Source organism: Anomaloglossus baeobatrachus, chromosome 3 (genome assembly GCF_048569485.1).
Source record: "Anomaloglossus baeobatrachus isolate aAnoBae1 chromosome 3, aAnoBae1.hap1, whole genome shotgun sequence".
NCBI lineage: Eukaryota > Metazoa > Chordata > Amphibia > Anura > Aromobatidae > Anomaloglossus > Anomaloglossus baeobatrachus.
Window position 1 is genome coordinate 134,812,938 of NC_134355.1, and position 18,345 is coordinate 134,831,282.

The 18,345-nt window shown below is 47.1% G+C and overlaps 1 protein-coding gene across 2 annotated transcripts in view; it reads right to left on the reverse strand.

Annotated features, from left to right (window-relative positions):
* The window catches only part of GALM (galactose mutarotase), a 90,401-nt gene that overhangs the window by 40,908 nt on the left and 31,148 nt on the right, over positions 1-18,345 (reverse strand). For both annotated transcript variants that reach the window (XM_075339489.1, XM_075339488.1), the window contains exons 2-3: positions 13,522-13,712; positions 12,431-12,585 (exon numbers count right to left, since the gene is read on the reverse strand). In XM_075339489.1, coding sequence (XP_075195604.1) covers positions 12,431-12,585; positions 13,522-13,708 — 342 coding nt within the window. In that variant the 5' untranslated portion in view covers positions 13,709-13,712. The remainder of the gene's footprint in view (positions 1-12,430; positions 12,586-13,521; positions 13,713-18,345) is intronic.

The following is an 18,345-nucleotide window of genomic DNA, read 5'->3' on the forward strand; positions in this document are numbered from 1 at the left end:
CCCATTGTTTAGCGCGACACCTCTGCAGGGACCCCCGCTGACGTCACAAGGTAAAGAGTTCATCACAGCGGGGGATCTCCAGGAAATCCCACAGTAATCCCCCTGTATGAATTGTATTCACCTTGTGACATCCCCGAACTTATACAGCGAGGTGTCGCGGTAAACAATGCATGGACTGCAGCTGATGTCACAATGTAAAGAGTTCATCCCAGCGGGGATCTCCAAGAATGTGGGCAGCATTGCTCGGTAATCCCCCTGCATGAATTGTATTCACATTGTGACATCCCGAACTTCTCTGCAGTGACATGTGGCATTAAACAATGCAGGGACCCCCGCTGACGTCACAAGGTGAAAAGTTAATCCCAGCGGGGGATCTCCAGGAAAGCCCCCGGTAATTCTCCAGCATGAATTGTATTCGCCTCCTGACATCCCCGGACTTCCCTGCAAAGAGATGTCGCGGTAAAACACCGCAAGAATACTGAATGCCTGGTGAAGCATTCTTCCTCCCCCGTGCTTTCTGATATAGCAGAGCTAGATCGGTGACAGAAGACCAGGATTGAGGAGGGGTGAGAGGAAGTAATAAAGATGGAGTCCCTAAGTGAGTCTGTGTATTTATATTTACTAAAGTATTTTTTGTGTGGTGTCTTTTTTTAACCCTTTATTGGAGATTCTTAATATCCGGGTCAAACTTGGCTTCACATTAAGAATCTCGGGCTTAATACCAGCTGGTAAAACAAAGCTGGTATTAACCCCTTATTACCCAGCATGCCACCTTGCACCATGTCCACTGGAAGAGTTGGATACAGCGCCAAAAGATGGCGCTTCTATGAAAGCACCATTTTCTGGGGTAGCTGCGGACTGCAATACACAGCGGGTGGCCCAGAAAGCTTGGGCCACTCAGCGTTGCGGTTTCCAGTCCCCAGCTGTCTGGTTGTACCTGGCTGGACACAAAAATTGGGCTAAGCCCATGGATTTTTTTTTTTTATTTTTTGGCAAAAAAAACTCAAGAAAAAAGGGCTTAACTGGATTTTTCATTGCCAGTGAAGGTAACACCAAGCAGGAGGGGTTAGCAGCCAGTAGCTGTTTAAGTTACCCTAGCAATAGAAAATACAGCGAGAGCCTAAGCATTTTTTTTTACTCCTAACCCTTTTGGGTTATGTGTTTGTTTTTTTTTTAATGAATTAAAAAAAAAAAAAAATCGACATGGGCTTCGCCATATTTTTGTATGCCAGCCAGGTACAGCAGGCAGGTACGGGTGGCCTCCAACCCCCAGCTGCCTATTTGTACCCAGCTGGGAACCAAAAATATAGGGAAGCCCTTTTTTTAATTATTTCATGAATTTCATAAAATAATTTAAAAAAAAAAAACCGACATGGGCTTCGCCCAATTTATGTGTCCAGCCAGGTACAACTAGGCAGCTGGGGACTGGAATCCGCAGTACAGGGTGGCCCAAGCTTTCTGGCCCCCCCCACTGTGAATTGCAGTCCGCAGCTGCCCCAGAAAATGGCGCATTCATAGGAAGCGCCATCTTCTGGTGCTGTATCCAACTCTTCCAGCGGCCCTGGTATCGGGTGGCTCACTGGGTAATAATGGGGTTAGGGACAGCTTTGTATTATCAGCTGGCCCTAAGCCTGAAATTCATGGTGTCACGCCAATATTAGACATAGCCACCATGAATTTCTAGTAAAGATAAAAAAAACACAACACAGAGAAAAATATTTTTTATTAGAAATAAAACACAACACAATTAGTGACTCCATCTTTATTGAACTAAAGAATCCCCCTCCGCTGTAGTCCTGGGTCGAGGGTCCCTTGATGTCCAATCCGAATCCAATATCATCTGATTGAAAGGCAAACTGATCAAATGATGACACATCATCTGATCGGTTTGCCTTCTGATCAGATGATATTGGATTCAGGTCTTTGAACCTGACACAGGTTCAAGGACCTGAAACAGATTACACATCAGCTGATTGTCTAAAAGTCCCATGGGCTCCAGGACCCGCTGGTAAGCAGCTGATGCTATCACCTGATAGCATCATCCGATCGTTTACGTCCAGGGAAGATCAACTGATTCATCATCTGCTTGTTAAAAAGCTGGCAAGCTGTTCACCGCTGGACGTAAACAATCAGCTGCTTACCGGGAGGTCCTGGAGCCCATCGGACGTGACCCAGGAGACTGCAGAGAAGTGAGTAAGGTGAAGAGTTCATGCCAGCAGCGGATCTCCTACATGAACTGTATTCAACTTGTGACATCCCCGGACCTCCCTGTAGAGTGGTGTCGGTAAAACACTGCAAGAATACTGAATGTCTGGTGCAAGGCACAAGGTGAACACAGTTCATGCAGGAGGATCACCGGGGTTTTACGGGGTTCACCTTGACGTCAGCGGGGGTTGCCTGCATTTATGTGGCATAGGCTGTGCACCAGGCATTCAGTATTCTTGCGGTGTTTTACCGCAACATCTCTTTGCACGGAAGTCCGGGGATGTCAGGAGGCGAATACAATTCATGCTGGAGAATTACCGGGGGATTTCGTGGAGATCCCCCGCTGGGATTAACTTTTCACCTTGTGACGTCAGCGGGGGTCCCTGCATTGTTTAATGCCACATGTCACTGCAGAGAAGTTCGGGATGTCACAATGTGAATACAATTCATGCAGGGGGATTACCGAGCAATGCCGCCCACATTCTTGGAGATCCCCGCTGGGATGAACTCTTTACATTGTGACATCAGCTGCAGTCCATGCATTGTTTACCGCGACACCTCGCTGTATAAGTTCGGGGATGTCACAAGGTGAATACAATTCATACAGGGGGATTACTGTGGGATTTCCTGGAGATCCCCCGCTGTGATGAACTCTTTACCTTGTGACGTCAGCGGGGGGTCCCTGCAGAGGTGTCGCGCTAAACAATGGGAGATAAGATAACAGCTGGGGACGCTGGCTATGTGGCTTTCTTCTATGAAGGAATCTACATAGCCATAGCTTTCTTTTCTCCCTAAAAACGCCCAAACGCATAAAATATAAAGCAACGTGGGCATTACACATGCGTTTTTTCTTGCTTTTTTCCCTGACTCCATTGAAGTCAATTGGGGAAAAAAGCAGGAAGAAGGGAATTTTGTTTACTTACCGTAAATTCCTTTTCTTCTAGCTCTAATTGGGAGACCCAGACAATTGGGTGTATAGCTACTGCCTCCGGAGGCCACACAAAGTATTACACTTAAAAGTGTAAGGCCCCTCCCCTACTGCCTATACACCCCCCGTGGGATCACGGGTTCCTCAGTTTTAGTGCAAAAGCAAGAAGGAGGAAAGCCAATAAACTGGTTTAAGTAAATTCAATCCGAAGGAATATCGGAGAACTGAAACCATTCAACCTGAACAACATGTGTATACAAAAAAACAGGGGCGGGTGCTGGGTCTCCCAATTAGAGCTAGAAGAAAAGGAATTTACGGTAAGTAAACAAAATTCCCTTCTTCTTTGTCGCTCTATTGGGAGACCCAGACAATTGGGATGTCCAAAAGCAATCCCTGGGTGGGTAAAATAATACCTCATGATAGGGCCGTAAAAACGACCCTTTTCTACAGGTGGGCAATCGCCGCCTGAAGGACTTGTCTACCTAGGCTGGCGTCCGCCGAAGCATAGGTATGCACCTGATAATGCTTGGTAAAAGTGTGCAGACTTGACCAGGTAGCCGCCTGGCACACCTGCTGAGCCGTAGCCTGGTGCCGTAATGCCCAGGAGGCACCCACGGCTCTGGTAGAATGGGCTCTTAGCCCTGAGGGAACCGGAAGCCCCGCAGAACGGTAGGCTTCAAGAATTGGTTCCTTGATCCACCGAGCCAGGGTGGATTTGGAAGCTTGCGACCCTTTACGCTGGCCAGCGACAAGGACAAAGAGTGCATCCGAGCGGCGCAGAGGAGCCGTGCGGGAAATGTAGATTCTGAGTGCTCTCACCAGATCCAACATATGCAAATCCTTTTCACATTGATGAACTGGACGAGGACACAAAGAAGGTAAGGAGATATCCTGATTGAGATGAAAAGGGGATACCACTTTAGGGAGAAACTCCGGAATCGGGCGCAGCACCACCTTATCCTGGTGAAATACCAGGAAGGGAGATTTGCATGACAGCGCTGCTAGCTCGGACACTCTCCGAAGAGACGTGACCGCTACTAGAAAAGCCACTTTCTGAGAAAGGCGAGACAGGGAAACATCCCTCATAGGCTCGAAAGGCGGCTTCTGAAGAGCAATTAGAACCTTGTTCAGATCCCAGGGCTCTAACGGCCGCTTGTAAGGAGGGACGATATGACAAACCCCCTGCAGGAACGTGCGTACCTGAGGAAGTCGTGCTATGCGCTTCTGAAAAAATACAGATAGCGCAGAGACTTGTCCCTTAAGGGAGCCGAGCGACAAACCTTTTTCCAACCCGGATTGCAGGAAGGAAAGAAAAGTAGGTAAAGCAAATGGCCAGGGAGAAACTTCCTGAGCAGAGCACCAAGATAAGAATATCTTCCACGTCCTGTGGTAGATCTTGGCAGAGGTTAGGTTCCTAGCCTGTCTCATGGTGGCAATGACCTCTTGAGATAATCCTGAAGACGCTAGGATCCAGGACTCAATGGCCACACAGTCAGGCTCAGGGCCGCAGAATTCTGATGGAAAAACGGCCCTTGAGACAGCAAGTCTGGCCGGTCTGGTAGTGCCCGCGGTTGTCCTACCGTGAGATGCCACAGATCCGGGAACCACGATCTCCTTGGCCAGTCTGGAGCGGCGAGGATGGCGCGGTGGCAGTCGGACCTGATCTTGCGTAGCACTCTGGGCAACAGTGACAGAGGTGGGAACACATAAGGTAGCCGGAACTGCGACCAATCTTGAACTAAGGCGTCCGCCGCCAGAGCTCTGAGATCGTGAGACCGTGCCATGAAGGCCGGGACCTTGTTGTTGTGCCGGGACGCCATTAGGTCGACGTCCGGCATTCCCCAGCGGCGACAAATTTCCTGAAACACGTCCGGGTGAAGAGACCATTCCCCTGCGTCCATACCCTGGCGACTGAGGAAGTCTGCTTCCCAGTTTTCTACGCCCGGGATGTGAACTGCGGATATGGTGGATGCCGTGTCTTCCACCCACGTCAGAATCCGCCGGACTTCCTGGAAGGCTTGCCGACTGCGTGTCCCTCCTTGGTGGTTGATGTATGCCACCGCTGTGGAGTTGTCCGACTGAATTCGGATCTGCTTGCCTTCCAGCCACTGCTGGAAGGCTTGTAGGGCAAGGTACACTGCTCTGATTTCCAGAACATTGATCTGAAGGGTGGACTCTTGCTGAGTCCACGTACCTTGAGCCCTGTGGTGGAGAAAAACTGCTCCCCACCCTGATAGACTCGCGTCCGTTGTGACCACCGCCCAAGATGGGGGTAGGAAAGACTTTCCTATTGACAATGAGGTGGGAAGAAGCCACCAATGAAGAGAATCCTTGGTCGCCTGAGAAAGGGAGACGTTCCTGTCTAGGGACGTCGACTTCCCGTCCCATTGGCGGAGAATGTCCCATTGTAGTGGACGCAGATGAAACTGCGCGAAAGGGACTGCCTCCATTGCTGCTACCATCTTCCCCAAGAAGTGCATGAGGCGTCTCAAGGGGTGCGACTGGCCCTGAAGGAGAGATTGCACCCCTGTCTGTAGTGAACGCTGTTTGTCCAGCGGAAGCATCACTATCGCTGAGAGAGTATGAAACTCCATGCCAAGGTATGTTATCGATTGGGTCGGGGTGAGATTTGACTTTGAAAAGTTGATGATCCACCCGAAACTCTGGAGGGTCTCCAGCGCAACGTTCAGGCTGTGTTGGCATGCCTCTTGAGAGGGTGCCTTGACAAGTAGATCGTCCAAGTAAGGGATCACAGAGTGACCCTGAGAGTGCAGGACTGCTACTACTGCTGCCATGACTTTGGTGAAGACCCTTGGGGCTGTCGTCAAACCGACAGGCAGGGCTACGAACTGAAGGTGTTCGTCTCCTATAACGAAGCGTAGAAAACGCTGGTGCTCTGGAGCAATCGGCACGTGGAGATAAGCATCTTTGATGTCTATTGATGCTAGGAAATCTCCTTGAGACATTGAGGCGATGACGGAGCGGAGGGATTCCATCCGGAACCGCCTGGTTTTCACATGCTTGTTGAGCAGTTTTAGGTCCAGAACAGGACGGAAAGACCCGTCCTTTTTTGGTACCACAAACAAATTGGAGTAAAAGCCGTGACCTTGCTCCTGAAGAGGAACAGGGATCACCACTCCTTCTGCCTTTAAAGAGCACACCGCCTGCAGAAGAGCATCGACTCGGCCGGGAGGCGGAGAAGTTCTGAAGAATCGAGTTGGAGGACGAGAACTGAACTCTATCCTGTACCCGTGAGACAGAATGTCTCTCACCCAACGGTCTTTGACATGTGGCAGCCAAATGTCGCCAAAGCGGGAGAGCCTGCCACCGACCGAGGATGCGGAGAGAGGAGGCCGAAAGTCATGAGGAAGCCGCCTTGGTAGCGGTTCCTCCGGCTGCTTTCTTTGGGCGTGACTGAGCCCGCCAAGAATCTGAGCTCCTCTGATCCTTTTGAGTCCTTTTGGACGAGGAGAATTGGGACCTGCCCGAGCCTCGAAAGGACCGGAACCTCGACTGTCCCTTTCTCTGTTGGGGTTTATTTGGTCTGGGCTGAGGTAAGGATGAGTCCTTACCCTTGGACTGTTTAATGATTTCATCCAATCTTTCACCAAACAGTCTGTCACCAGAAAATGGCAAACTGGTTAAGCACTTCTTGGAAGCAGAATCTGCCTTCCATTCCCTTAACCACAAGGCTCTGCGTAAAACCACGGAGTTGGCGGACGCCACTGCCGTACGGCTCGTAGAGTCTAGGACAGCATTAATAGCGTAAGACGCAAATGCAGACATTTGGGAGGTTAAGGACGCTACTTGCGGACCAGATGTACGTGTGACAGTGTCAACCTGCGCAAGACCAGCTGAAATAGCTTGGAGTGCCCATATGGCTGCGAATGCTGGAGCAAACGACGCGCCGATAGCTTCATAGATGGATTTCAACCAGAGTTCCATCTGTCTGTCAGTGGCATCTTTAAGTGAAGCCCCATCTTCCACTGCCACTATGGATCTAGCCGCAAGCCTGGAGATTGGGGGATCCACCTTTGGACACTGGGTCCAGCTCTTGACCACCTCAGGGGGAAAGGGATAACGTGTATCCTTAAGACGTTTGGAGAAACGCTTATCCGGATAAGCGTGGTGTTTCTGGACTGACTCTCTAAAGTCAGAGTGGTCCAGAAAAGTACTCAATTTACGCTTGGGATACCTGAAATGGAATTTCTCCTGCTGTGAAGCTGACTCCTCCACTGGAGGAGCTGTGGGAGAAATATCCAACATTTTATTGATGGACGCTATGAGATCATTCACTATTGCGTCCCCATCAGGTGTATCCAGATTGAGAGCGGTCTCAGGGTCAGACTCCTGATCAGCTACCTCTGCCTCATCATATAGAGAGTCCTCTTGCTGGGACCCTGACCAGTGAGATGAAGTCGAGGGTCGCTCGTAGCGAGCTCGCTTAGGCTGTCTGGGACTGTCGTCCGTGTCAGAGCCATCACCCCGGGATGCATGGGACCCCCCCGGAGCACGGATTTTTTCCAAATGAGGGGGGCCAGGGAGCATTGAATCAACAGTGCCCATGGTCTGATGTACCGGTCTGGACTGCAAAGTCTCAAGGATTTTAGTCATAGTCACAGACAATCTATCAGCAAAAACTGCAAATTCCGTCCCTGTCACCTGGACAGTGTTCACAGGTGGTTCTCCTTGGGCCACCTCTAGCCGAGGCCCCGGCTGAGCAAGTGCCACAGGGGCCGAACATTGCACACAATGGGGGTCAGTGGCACCAGCCGGTAGAACAGCCGCACATATGGTACAGGTAGCATAGAAAACCTGTGTCTTGGCCCCCTTGCCTTTTGCGGACGACATGTTGTCTAGCAATCTAGGAGGGTATATAGCCAAGAATAGCGACCGTACAGGGCAATGTATAGAATACAAGCATATACAAATGAACACTTCGGCACAAGTGGTGTCAGCACCCGAGGTGCCGCTTACCGCCCGCTCCAAGCGGGTGTGTGGTCGCGAGAATCTCGTGTCTGGGTCTCCCAGAGCTTGTCTCCCTTCTCCACTGAGACTGCAAACAGGAATGGCTGCCAGCGTCCTGTGAAGAGGGGCGGGCCGTGGGCGTGCCCCAGACAAAGTGCGGGAAACTGGCGTCCCACTGTGCCCAGTGAGGGAGGTTGGAGTATGCTAAGCAGACTCCAACCCTCGGCGCTGAAGTTCAGCACAGCTTCCCGCCCTTCCCCTGACTGGCAGGCCTGGGGGCGGGAACGAAACGGAACTAGGCCGCAAAAGCCGGGGACTCGATTTATAAGCGCGGCCGCCGTATAAGCGCGGCCAGCGCGGAAGTCCCCGGCGCACCACAAGTCCCAGCCGCGTCGCAGCGCTGCTGTAAAAACCGCCATCAGCGGTCGGCGCGGTAGTTCCTAACACATAAACTCACTCAGCAAGCTGTAGTGAGTATAGCACGAGCGCGCTGCGCTGCTGCCCCCCGGTGCACTAACACACCCAGCAATGCTGTTGTGTGTGTGCGCGATTTGTACGGGGACACAGAGTACCTTAATGTAGCAGGGCCTTGTCCCTGACGATACTCAGCTCCATGTCCAGCAGATCCCCAGGGCTGTGGACGGAGCACGGTCTCCTGTGCCTGAAGACTGATAGGATCCCACTTCACCCAGAGCCCTAAGGGGATGGGGAAGGAAAGCAGCATGTGGGCTCCAGCCTCCGTACCCGCAATGGGTACCTCAACCTTAACAAACACCTCCGACAAAAGTGGGGTGAGAAGGGAGCATGCTGGGGGCCCTAGTATGGGCCCTCTTTTCTTCCATCCGACAAAGTCAGCAGCTGCTGCTGACTAAACAGTGGAGCTATGCGTGGATGTTAGCCTCCTTCGCACAAAGCATGAAAACTGAGGAACCCGTGATCCCACGGGGGGTTATAGGCAGTAGGGGAGGGGCCTTACACTTTTAAGTGTAATACTTTGTGTGGCCTCCGGAGGCAGTAGCTATACACCCAATTGTCTGGGTCTCCCAATAGAGCGACAAAGAAAAAACGCTAAAACAATTGACATGTTGCTTCTTTTTTCAGCAAGAAAAAAAGCAACTGAAAAAGAAGCAACGTGGGCACAGCAAGTCCTGATTGTCATAGACTTTGCTGGGATGCTTTTTCCTTGCTTTTATTGATTAAAAAAAGCAATGAAAAACGCTAGAAAAAACGCTGTAAAAACGCCCTGTGGGCACAAGGCCTAAAGCACGCTGGATGGGACATGATTTGGGTATTCTAAGAACACTAAAGAGACTCTTACTTGAGCCCCCTCTTGCCCTGCACTTGTGGGAAACATATTATGGCACACGAGTTTTACTTAAATCTGCACTAACAACTGTTTTATATGCCTTGTACCACATTTCTAAGTTTTAGGCACTTTCTATACCTTTTCACCACTTTGGTCACCATACGTTGTTACGATCTCTAAGAATCACCTTAGCATGGGGAAAATCCTGACAGCTACTTCTGTTATAGGGAATAGCCTTCCCCTCATGATTGTTCAAATATAAGTTTCACAAATTTTGCTTCATGTGTCTGATTTAATCTAAAACACCCGCTTCATCCAAGAATATGAAAATCACATTCAGTTCAGTGGCTGCTATATCCCACCAGATGTCACCATAGACACATCAGCTTCTACATTTCACCTGCACACATTCATAGGTCACATCTAGAGTTGAACAAAAATACATTTACAGAGGATCCGGGTTGCAGGAAGGTAGGAGGAGATTTGCACGCCCATGGTCCAGCTGCCACGTCTGTGACTGCTGGACCTGAGACCTATGAACCTTTTCTGGTTAGTAAGCCCGGTGAAATATCCTCACTATGGAGTGATGCACACTTGAAGTTGCCCTTATTATTAAAAATAAGAAAAAGTGCTGGGGATCCTGGCATGTAGGAGATTTACATGGATCTGGTCTGGCAGCCATAAACTATTAATGTGACCACTGGATCAGGATCCTCCAAATCTTTTTGCTCAACTAAGGTCACTTACACATTGCAGGGTAACACATGAATGATGTTGTGACAGACCTACTAATAATAATAATAAAAAGTGCCAGAGATGTCGCCAATTGGGAGGAGTTTTGCAGAATTCTAATACGACGGCAATGGACTTCCAACGTGGCTGCTGGACCAGGGTCCTGCAAATCAATTCATCACTTCCACACTCACTCACACAGTTCATCACTCACACATCACAGGTCAATTAGTCATTCATACTGAGTTTCACAATCACACATACTGTATAATTTATACATTTATTTCAAAGCAGCTCACGGCAATAACACACAACAGTGTCATATTCTCACCATCAGTTGCTATCTGATTAACGCCGGCATCATACAGGATTGTAAAAATATGTTTATTTCTACAATTTTTGGTATGCCTAATCATTTATTATCAGGTTATCATTGTACTTTCAATAACTGTATTTGTAGTAAAACAGATCCTTTAAGGGATTGTCCACTACTTGGACAACCCCTTCTCATTCCCCATGTGCACCCCTGTAAAAATAAATAAACCTATACTCACCTCCGGTTCTGGCGCGGTTTCAGTGATCTCAAAAGTCACGTTCTCGTGCCCAAATGACATTGCTATGACACGCGAGCCCTGCGACCAATTAACGCTGGTTTCCTGCTCTCTCCACATGGGTTCCCTTTTTACATGTGCGCCCCACTTCTTAAAGGGGTAGCATGCACACCTGATGTGATCCCAGCCTAGTGCTGTTCCAGGTAAGTTCCTGATGTGTTCCCAGCCTATCGCTGGGGAGTCCAACATATTTAAGGCACCCTCCCTTATTAGGAAGTGCCTGTTCAACATTAGTCCTCAGTAGCCTGAGGGAGAGGAGTTTGATAGAAGTGCTTCTTTAAGGTCCTTTCTGGCTAGAAAGGCAGACACTTCAATGCATTATAATGGAGCATTGTCCTGCATAAATATCACAGTTTTCTTGAAAGATGTAGACTTATTCCTGAACCACTGCAGGAAGAAACTGTCTGCTAAAAACTGGCAGTAGGTTTTTGAGATGATTTTGAGTCAATTTTCACCAAAAAAAAGTCCAACTCCCTCATCTGTTAGAGTTCCAGCCACAAGCCCATCCATCTGGTCCATCAAGAGTTACTCTCATCTCATCAGCCCCAAAAAAACCTTTGAATAATCTGTCTTCAGATATTTCTTGGCCCAGTCTTGACATTTCACCTTCTGTGTTTTGTTCAGTGGTGGTGGGTTTCAGCCTTCCTTACCTTGGCCTTGGCACTGAACACCTTATACTTCTGGACCTCCAGGGAGGTTGCAGTTTTGAAATATGACAGCACTGGAGGATACTGGGCTCCTGGTCACTTCACATTTGATTCTTCCCAAATTTTTAGCAATGAGGCCACATGCACACATTGAGTATTTAGTCAACATTTTATCAGCTGGGCCATGTGCACACGTTGAGTATTTGTTCAGTATTTTACATCAGTGTTTGTAAGCCAAAACCAGGAGTGAGTAAAAATACAGAAGTGGTGCCCGTGTTTCTATTATACTTTCCTCTGTTTGTTCCACTCCTGGTTTTGGCTACAAATACTGAGGGAAAATACTCACCAAATACTCAATGTGTGCACACAGCCTTTTGGGGTTTTTTTCCCAACATATTTTTTGAAACCTTGTTCACTTTTTGCAATAAACCATATATCTCTCCTTTCATGGACCATAAATCTGATAAAGACTAAATATAACAGTAAAGCCCTATTCACACATACGTGCAAAAGCCGTTTTTATTTTTTTTTCATGGATAGAACATGTTCCCGTTATAGTCTATGGTGCTATTCACATGTCCATGTTTTTCACTGACTTTTTTTTCCAGTATCATGGATGAAAAAGTACCAGTAAAAGTCCATGAGTCTGTGAAAAACACGTACAGCTCACACATGGCATCTCTGAAAAACACGGATGGTAAAAACGGATTCACAGACCACCATCGATCCAAATCGTTGATGACACCGGGACCATTTTTCACATACCTCTTTAAACACGTATGTGTGAATGAGGCCTAATAAAGAATTTGTACTCAGCACAATTTTAAACGCTGTGATTGTTTGAAACACAGAAAAATGTGGCACAAAAACTCCAAAAGTAATTGTTCATCCTAAACATTAAAGTGTAACAGTTATGTGAAAGGTAAAGCAAAATATACACAAATTTCCTTCTAACTAAATGCCAATATTCCATTAACCTCCTTTTTGCATACACTAATGTATCTAGAGTGAAAATGCTAAACCAATTCTTTACCTTATCAAAGCCCTTGATTCCTCCATGGATGCTATTAGGCCCATTGTTAATAGGTAACTGGTAATCATGTCCATCAACACTGAATTTACCATTGGCAATCCTATTTGCTACTCGCCCAACGACAGCTCCAAAGTAGGGATGCTTGTTTAGGTAACCTGTAAAATATTATGCAAAACCGACTGATAACTGGTCTCCAATGAATGAAGCCTCTCACGAGCAGTTCTGGGTGCATATTTGTAATGGAAGGAGAGGGGGGTTGGGACTCAGCACCAATTCCAAGATTAAAATCAGTAACTTTATTTGGTCATTTTAAAAATTCATATTACAAAAGGTTCCATGAAAAATGTCACAGGGCTTGACGCGTTTCGGACGAAAACAGATAAAAACCAGTCCTTATGATTGAGTCCGACGTGCGGACATAGCCTTACCGTACAATCCAATTGTCTGAGGAAGATCTCCTAAAGGAAGGAAACGTTACAGTAATAGTCCTGTAGATTGTAAATAAAATCACATGCTAATCATTAAAGAGTACTTGATCTTCTTTTCCAATGTTTATGGAGGATGCCAAACTGTAAAAGGTGTATATGTTCTCACAGTTAATGCATTACTGCAATGTAAAAGGCAATCTCTGTCAGCAGATTTCCCCATGTAATCTGTAAGCAGCATTATGTAGAGGTTGAGAACCTGATTCAAAGGGTGTCACTTACTAGGCTGTGTGTTGCTGTTTCAATAAAATGAGTGTTTTGCCAGCGGGAGATTTTCACTACAGGACTACGTGTCTCGTGCTTTCTAGTCAACCTCTCTGTATATTCCCACCTGCACCACCAACTAGCAGGTTTCTATTAATGCACCGTGTAAAAGAAAGCCGCCAATCAGTGGTGTGGAAGGCGTTATATAGGGCTCATAATTCTGAGCACTGCTAGATCTATACCAGAGAAACTTGATTCTATCAACAACATGACAGTATGCAGACAAGCAAGCGACACATTATTGGAATTAGGGTCTCAGTCCCTATATCATGCTGCTTTCAAATTACATAACAAAAGCCTGGTGACAGATTCCTTTTAAACCAGAACAAAAATAAAACTCACCTTCCAAACTATCAAATCCAAGAACAATATCTGTGAAATTTCCATGTTTATCTTTTGTTTCTAATTGAGTTATGATGCAGCCAAAGGATATGATCTTGACTCTTACGAAGTTGGACTCAAGAAGAAACCTCTCCACCGTCTTGCCATCTGGCAGATTTCCAAACACATCTTGCTTCACCGATGTCATTGCTCTAGTAAAGTGTGAATGAAAAACAGAAAATGTCACCATAGAGTTGATGCCGTTATAACCCATGTTAATTCCTAGGTGCTGAGGAATTTTATAATGAAGATTTATTATATAGTGAAGGAATTATTACATCAGATTGTACTTTGTAAGGAATTATATGGTTTTGTTATGAGTCTGTATATGGCCTTCATGTGAAAACAGAATGGGATCTGATTCATTTCCTTCTTAATATGACCATTCTGTATGAATAAACCAAATTAGTTTGTGAGGCCTTAAAGGGAATTTGTCACCAGGTTTTTGCCACCTAATCTGAGAGCAGCACAATGTAGGGGCAAAGATCCTGATTCCAGCGGTGTGTCACTTACTGGGCTGCTTAGTGTAGTTTTGATAATTTATTATTATTTATTATTATAGCTCCATCAATTCCATGGCGCTTTACATGTGAAAGGAGTATACATAATAGGGACAAGTACAATAATCATAAACAATACAAGGCACAGACTGGTACAGGAGGATAGAGGTCCCTGCCTGCGAGGGCTCACAGTCTTGAAGGGAGAGGTGAGGATACAGTAGGTGAGGGTAGAGCTCATTGTGCGGCGCTGTATTAGACTAAAGGCCGCTTTACACACTGCGATAATCGGTACCGATATCGTTAGCGTGGGTACCCGCCCCCATCTGTTGTGCAACACGGGCAAATCGCTGCACGTGCCGCACAACATCGCCCAGACCCGTCACACGTACTTACCTGTCCGGCGACGTCGCTGTGACCGGCGAACCGCCTCCTTTCTAAGGGGGCAGTTCGTTCAGCGTCACAGCAACGTCACAGCTGCGTCATTGAACCGCCGCCCAATAGAAGCGGAGGGCGGAGATGAGCGGGACGTAACATCCCGCCCACCTCCTTCCTTCGCATTGCGGCCGGGAGGCAGGTAAGGAGAGCTTCCTCGTTCCTGCGGTGTCACACGGAGCGATGTGTGCTGCCGCAGGAACGAGGAACAACTTCGTTACTGCTGCAGTAACGATAATTGAGAATGAACCCCCATGTCACCGATGAGCGATTTTGCACGTTTTTGCGACGATGCAAAATCGCTCATAGGTGTCACACGCAACGGCATCGCTAATGCGGCCGGATGTGCATCACAAATTCCATGACCCCAACGACTTCGCATTAGCAATATCGTAGCATGTAAAGCCCCCTTTAGGGTTATGGCAGGCTGTAGGCTTGTCGGAAGAGGTGGTCCTCAGGTTCCTTTTGAAGCTTGTCAAGGTAGGCGAGAGTCTGATGTGTTGTGGCAGAGCATTCCAGAGTATGGGGGAGGCATGGGAGAAGTCTTGGATGCGATGGTGGGAAGAGATCAGTGGGGAGCAGAGAAGGAGATCTTGTGAGGATCGAAGGTTACATGCAGGTAATTACCAGGAGACTAGGTCAGAGATGTAGGGAGGAGACAGGTTGTGGATGGCTTTGTAGGTTATGGTTAGGGTTTTGAACTGGAGTCGTTGGGCAATGGAAAGCCAGTGAAGGGATTGGCAGAGAGGAGAGGTCGGGGAGTAGCGGGGGGACAAGTGGATTAGTCGGGCAGCATAGTTTAGAATAGATTGTAGGGGTGCGAGACTGTTAGAAGGGAGGCCACAGAGCAGGAGGTTGCAATAATCCAGGCGGGAGATAATAAGGGCATGTAGTAGGGTTTTTGCAGCTTCTTGGGAAACGAATGCTCGGATCCGTGAAATATTTTTGAGTTGGAGGCGGCAGGAGGTGAAGAGAGCTTAGATGTGTGGCTTGAAAGAGAGATCAGAGTCTAGGAATACTCTCAGGCAACGAGCACGTGGGACCGGGAAGAGTGGGCAGCCATTGACATTGATGGATATGTCAGGTGGGAGAGTTGAGTGATGGGGGGGGGGAGACAATGAATTCTGTTTTGTCCATGTTCAATTTTAAGAATCGAGCAGAGAAAAAGGATGAAAGAGCAGACAGACATTGTGGGATTGTGGGATTCTGGTTAGTAGGGAGGTGCTGTCAGGTCCAGAGAGGTAGATCTGCGTAGAGATGATACTGAAAGCCGTGGGACTCTATGAGCTGTCCCAGGCCAAGGGTGTAAATGGAGAACAGCAGCGGTCCAAGAACTGAATCTTGGGGGACACCGACAGATAGGGGTGAGATGAGGAAGAGCTGTGAGAGTGGGAGATGCTGAAAGTTCGGTTGGTTAAGTATGAGGAGATCCAAGATAGCGCCATGTCTGTGATGCCCAGAGACGAGAGAATTTGTAGTAGAAGGGAGTGGTCTACTGTGTCAAAGGCAGAGGACAGGTCCAGGAGGAGGACCACAGAGTAGTGTCACTTGGATTTTGCGGTTAGTAGATCGTTAGTGACTTTGGTTAGGGCAGTTTCAGTGGAATGATGGGGTCGGAAGCCAAATTGTAATCGGTCAAAGAGGGAGCAGGAAGAGAGGTATGAGGACAGTTCAAGATGGACATGCTGTTCCAGTAGTTTGGAGGCATAGGGGAGAAGTGATATGGGGCGATAGTTTGACACAGATGAAGGATCAAGGGAGGGCTTTTTGAGGATGGGTGTGATGGAGGCATGTTTAAAGCATGAAGGCAATACACCAGTTGTTAGTGATAGGTTGAAGAGATGGGTTAGGGTCGGGATTAAGACTGTGGTGAGATTGGGGATGAGGTGGGATGGGAGTGGATCAAGCAGGCAGGTTGTGAGATGTGATCTTGAGAGTAGAGTGGAAAGATGATCTTCCGTCATGGTGGAGAAGCTGGATTTGGAGGAAGAATGCTGAGTAGTTGTGATGAGTGGCTGTGGTGATTGTGGGCCAAAGCTTGCTCTGATGTTGTTAATCTTCTGCTTGAAGAAAGAGGCAAAGTCTTCAGATGAGATGAGAGGGAGGTGGTGCCGGGGGACAGAGGAAAGAGTTGAAAGTGTTGAATAGCTGTTTAGGGTTGTGGGATAAAGAGGATATGAGGGATAAGAAGTAGGTTTGTTTTGCAGCAGTGAGTGCAGACTTGAAAGTGTTGAGAGCCTGTTTGTATGTAATGAAGTGCTCAGTGGAATGAGATCTCTTCCATCTGCATTCAGCAGTTCTGGAAGAACGTCTCAATTCTTTAGTCTGGTTCGTGTGCCAGGGTTGCCTGTTGATTGTGCGTGTTTTGGTGTGTGTGAGAGGGGCAGCTGATTCGAGAGCTGCAGAGATGGTGGTGTTGTATAATATCACTGTTAATCAGCAGTAGATTAACATTAGAGGACTACTTGGGGTGCGGCCAGGTAGTCCAGCGTATTCATGAGCTCTGTATAACTGCTAGATCTGCAGCAGAGAAAATATTGATTTTATCAAAATGACCACAAACAGCTCAGTAAGTGACACATTGCTGGAATAAGGGTCTCTGTCTCTACATTATGCTGCTCTCGGATGAGGAAGAAAAAAACCTGGTGACACATATGCTTTAAAGAGTTATTCCTAAAATTGAGCAAAAAGTTTCACATGACCCTGATCTATAGTGGCCATGTTTGTAGTCCATGTCTGCCAGTCCAAAGCCCTGAAAACCTCGTACTACCTGCGACATCCCATCCACACCACCTCCTCCGATTAGTAGATTGCGGTGATGTAAGTAATAAAAGTGTGGCAGTCTACTAATCAGAACAGGAACTATGTATCTCACAGGGAGGAGGAGGTTCACAGAGGTCTGCTCCAAGGCCACAGCTACCGATTTGGCCAACACTGCGGAGGGGAGGGATTTATCTCTCTATCGCCTACGTAGCCAGCTATTGCCATTCTTGCCCTGCACTCGCGGTACACCAGTGTACTGTGAGTGCAGTGCGATTTTTTTCTCGCCCCAAAGACTTGAATGGGTGCGAGAGAAACAGGATCGCATTGCACCCGCAGCATGCTGCGACTGTTTTCTCAGTCCGATTAGGGCTGAGAACAATAATCGCTCATGGATGCTGACACATAGGCTAATATTGGTCAGAATTCTCAACATTTAGTCCTAAATAGAGTAGCACTTCAATACAATGTAAACAACAACTTTGAACATGTATCCATGTTCAAAAAAGAAGTGACAATATAAATAGATTAAAAATGAATTTTTATTGAAATATAAATTAAAATCATACAAAATATACAATAGAAAAACAGCAAGAAAAAGTGCAAGATGATAAATACAGTACTAAGGGTCATGGACTGGATATCACATTTAATTATACCATAAAAATTCCATATATATACATTTCATGGAAATTTTCAAATAAATAAATAATTGCCACCTATATTAAATATGTATGGCCAAATAATATCAGGCAAGGATTGTTTCAAAAGAAAGATTTTCTCGAAGCTAATGCAATTAAAGTGCCAATTTGCTGGGGGAAGGTAATATGAAAGCCACCAAAATAAATAGAATAAATAGGTATATAAATAATTAGATGTTCATATCAAAATTCAAGCAATAATTTAAGCGGCCATCCTATAGAATACAACACTCCCAACCATAAATTTCTAGGGCAAAATGTTAAAGACAATATATTTACCAATATATATAGGTGGTATAGTAGACAGTCCACGGCCCCTCACTCCGACACGTGTTTCGCCCTGTTGCGTTATCAAGGAGCGCTCCGCCTGATATTATTTGGCCATACATATT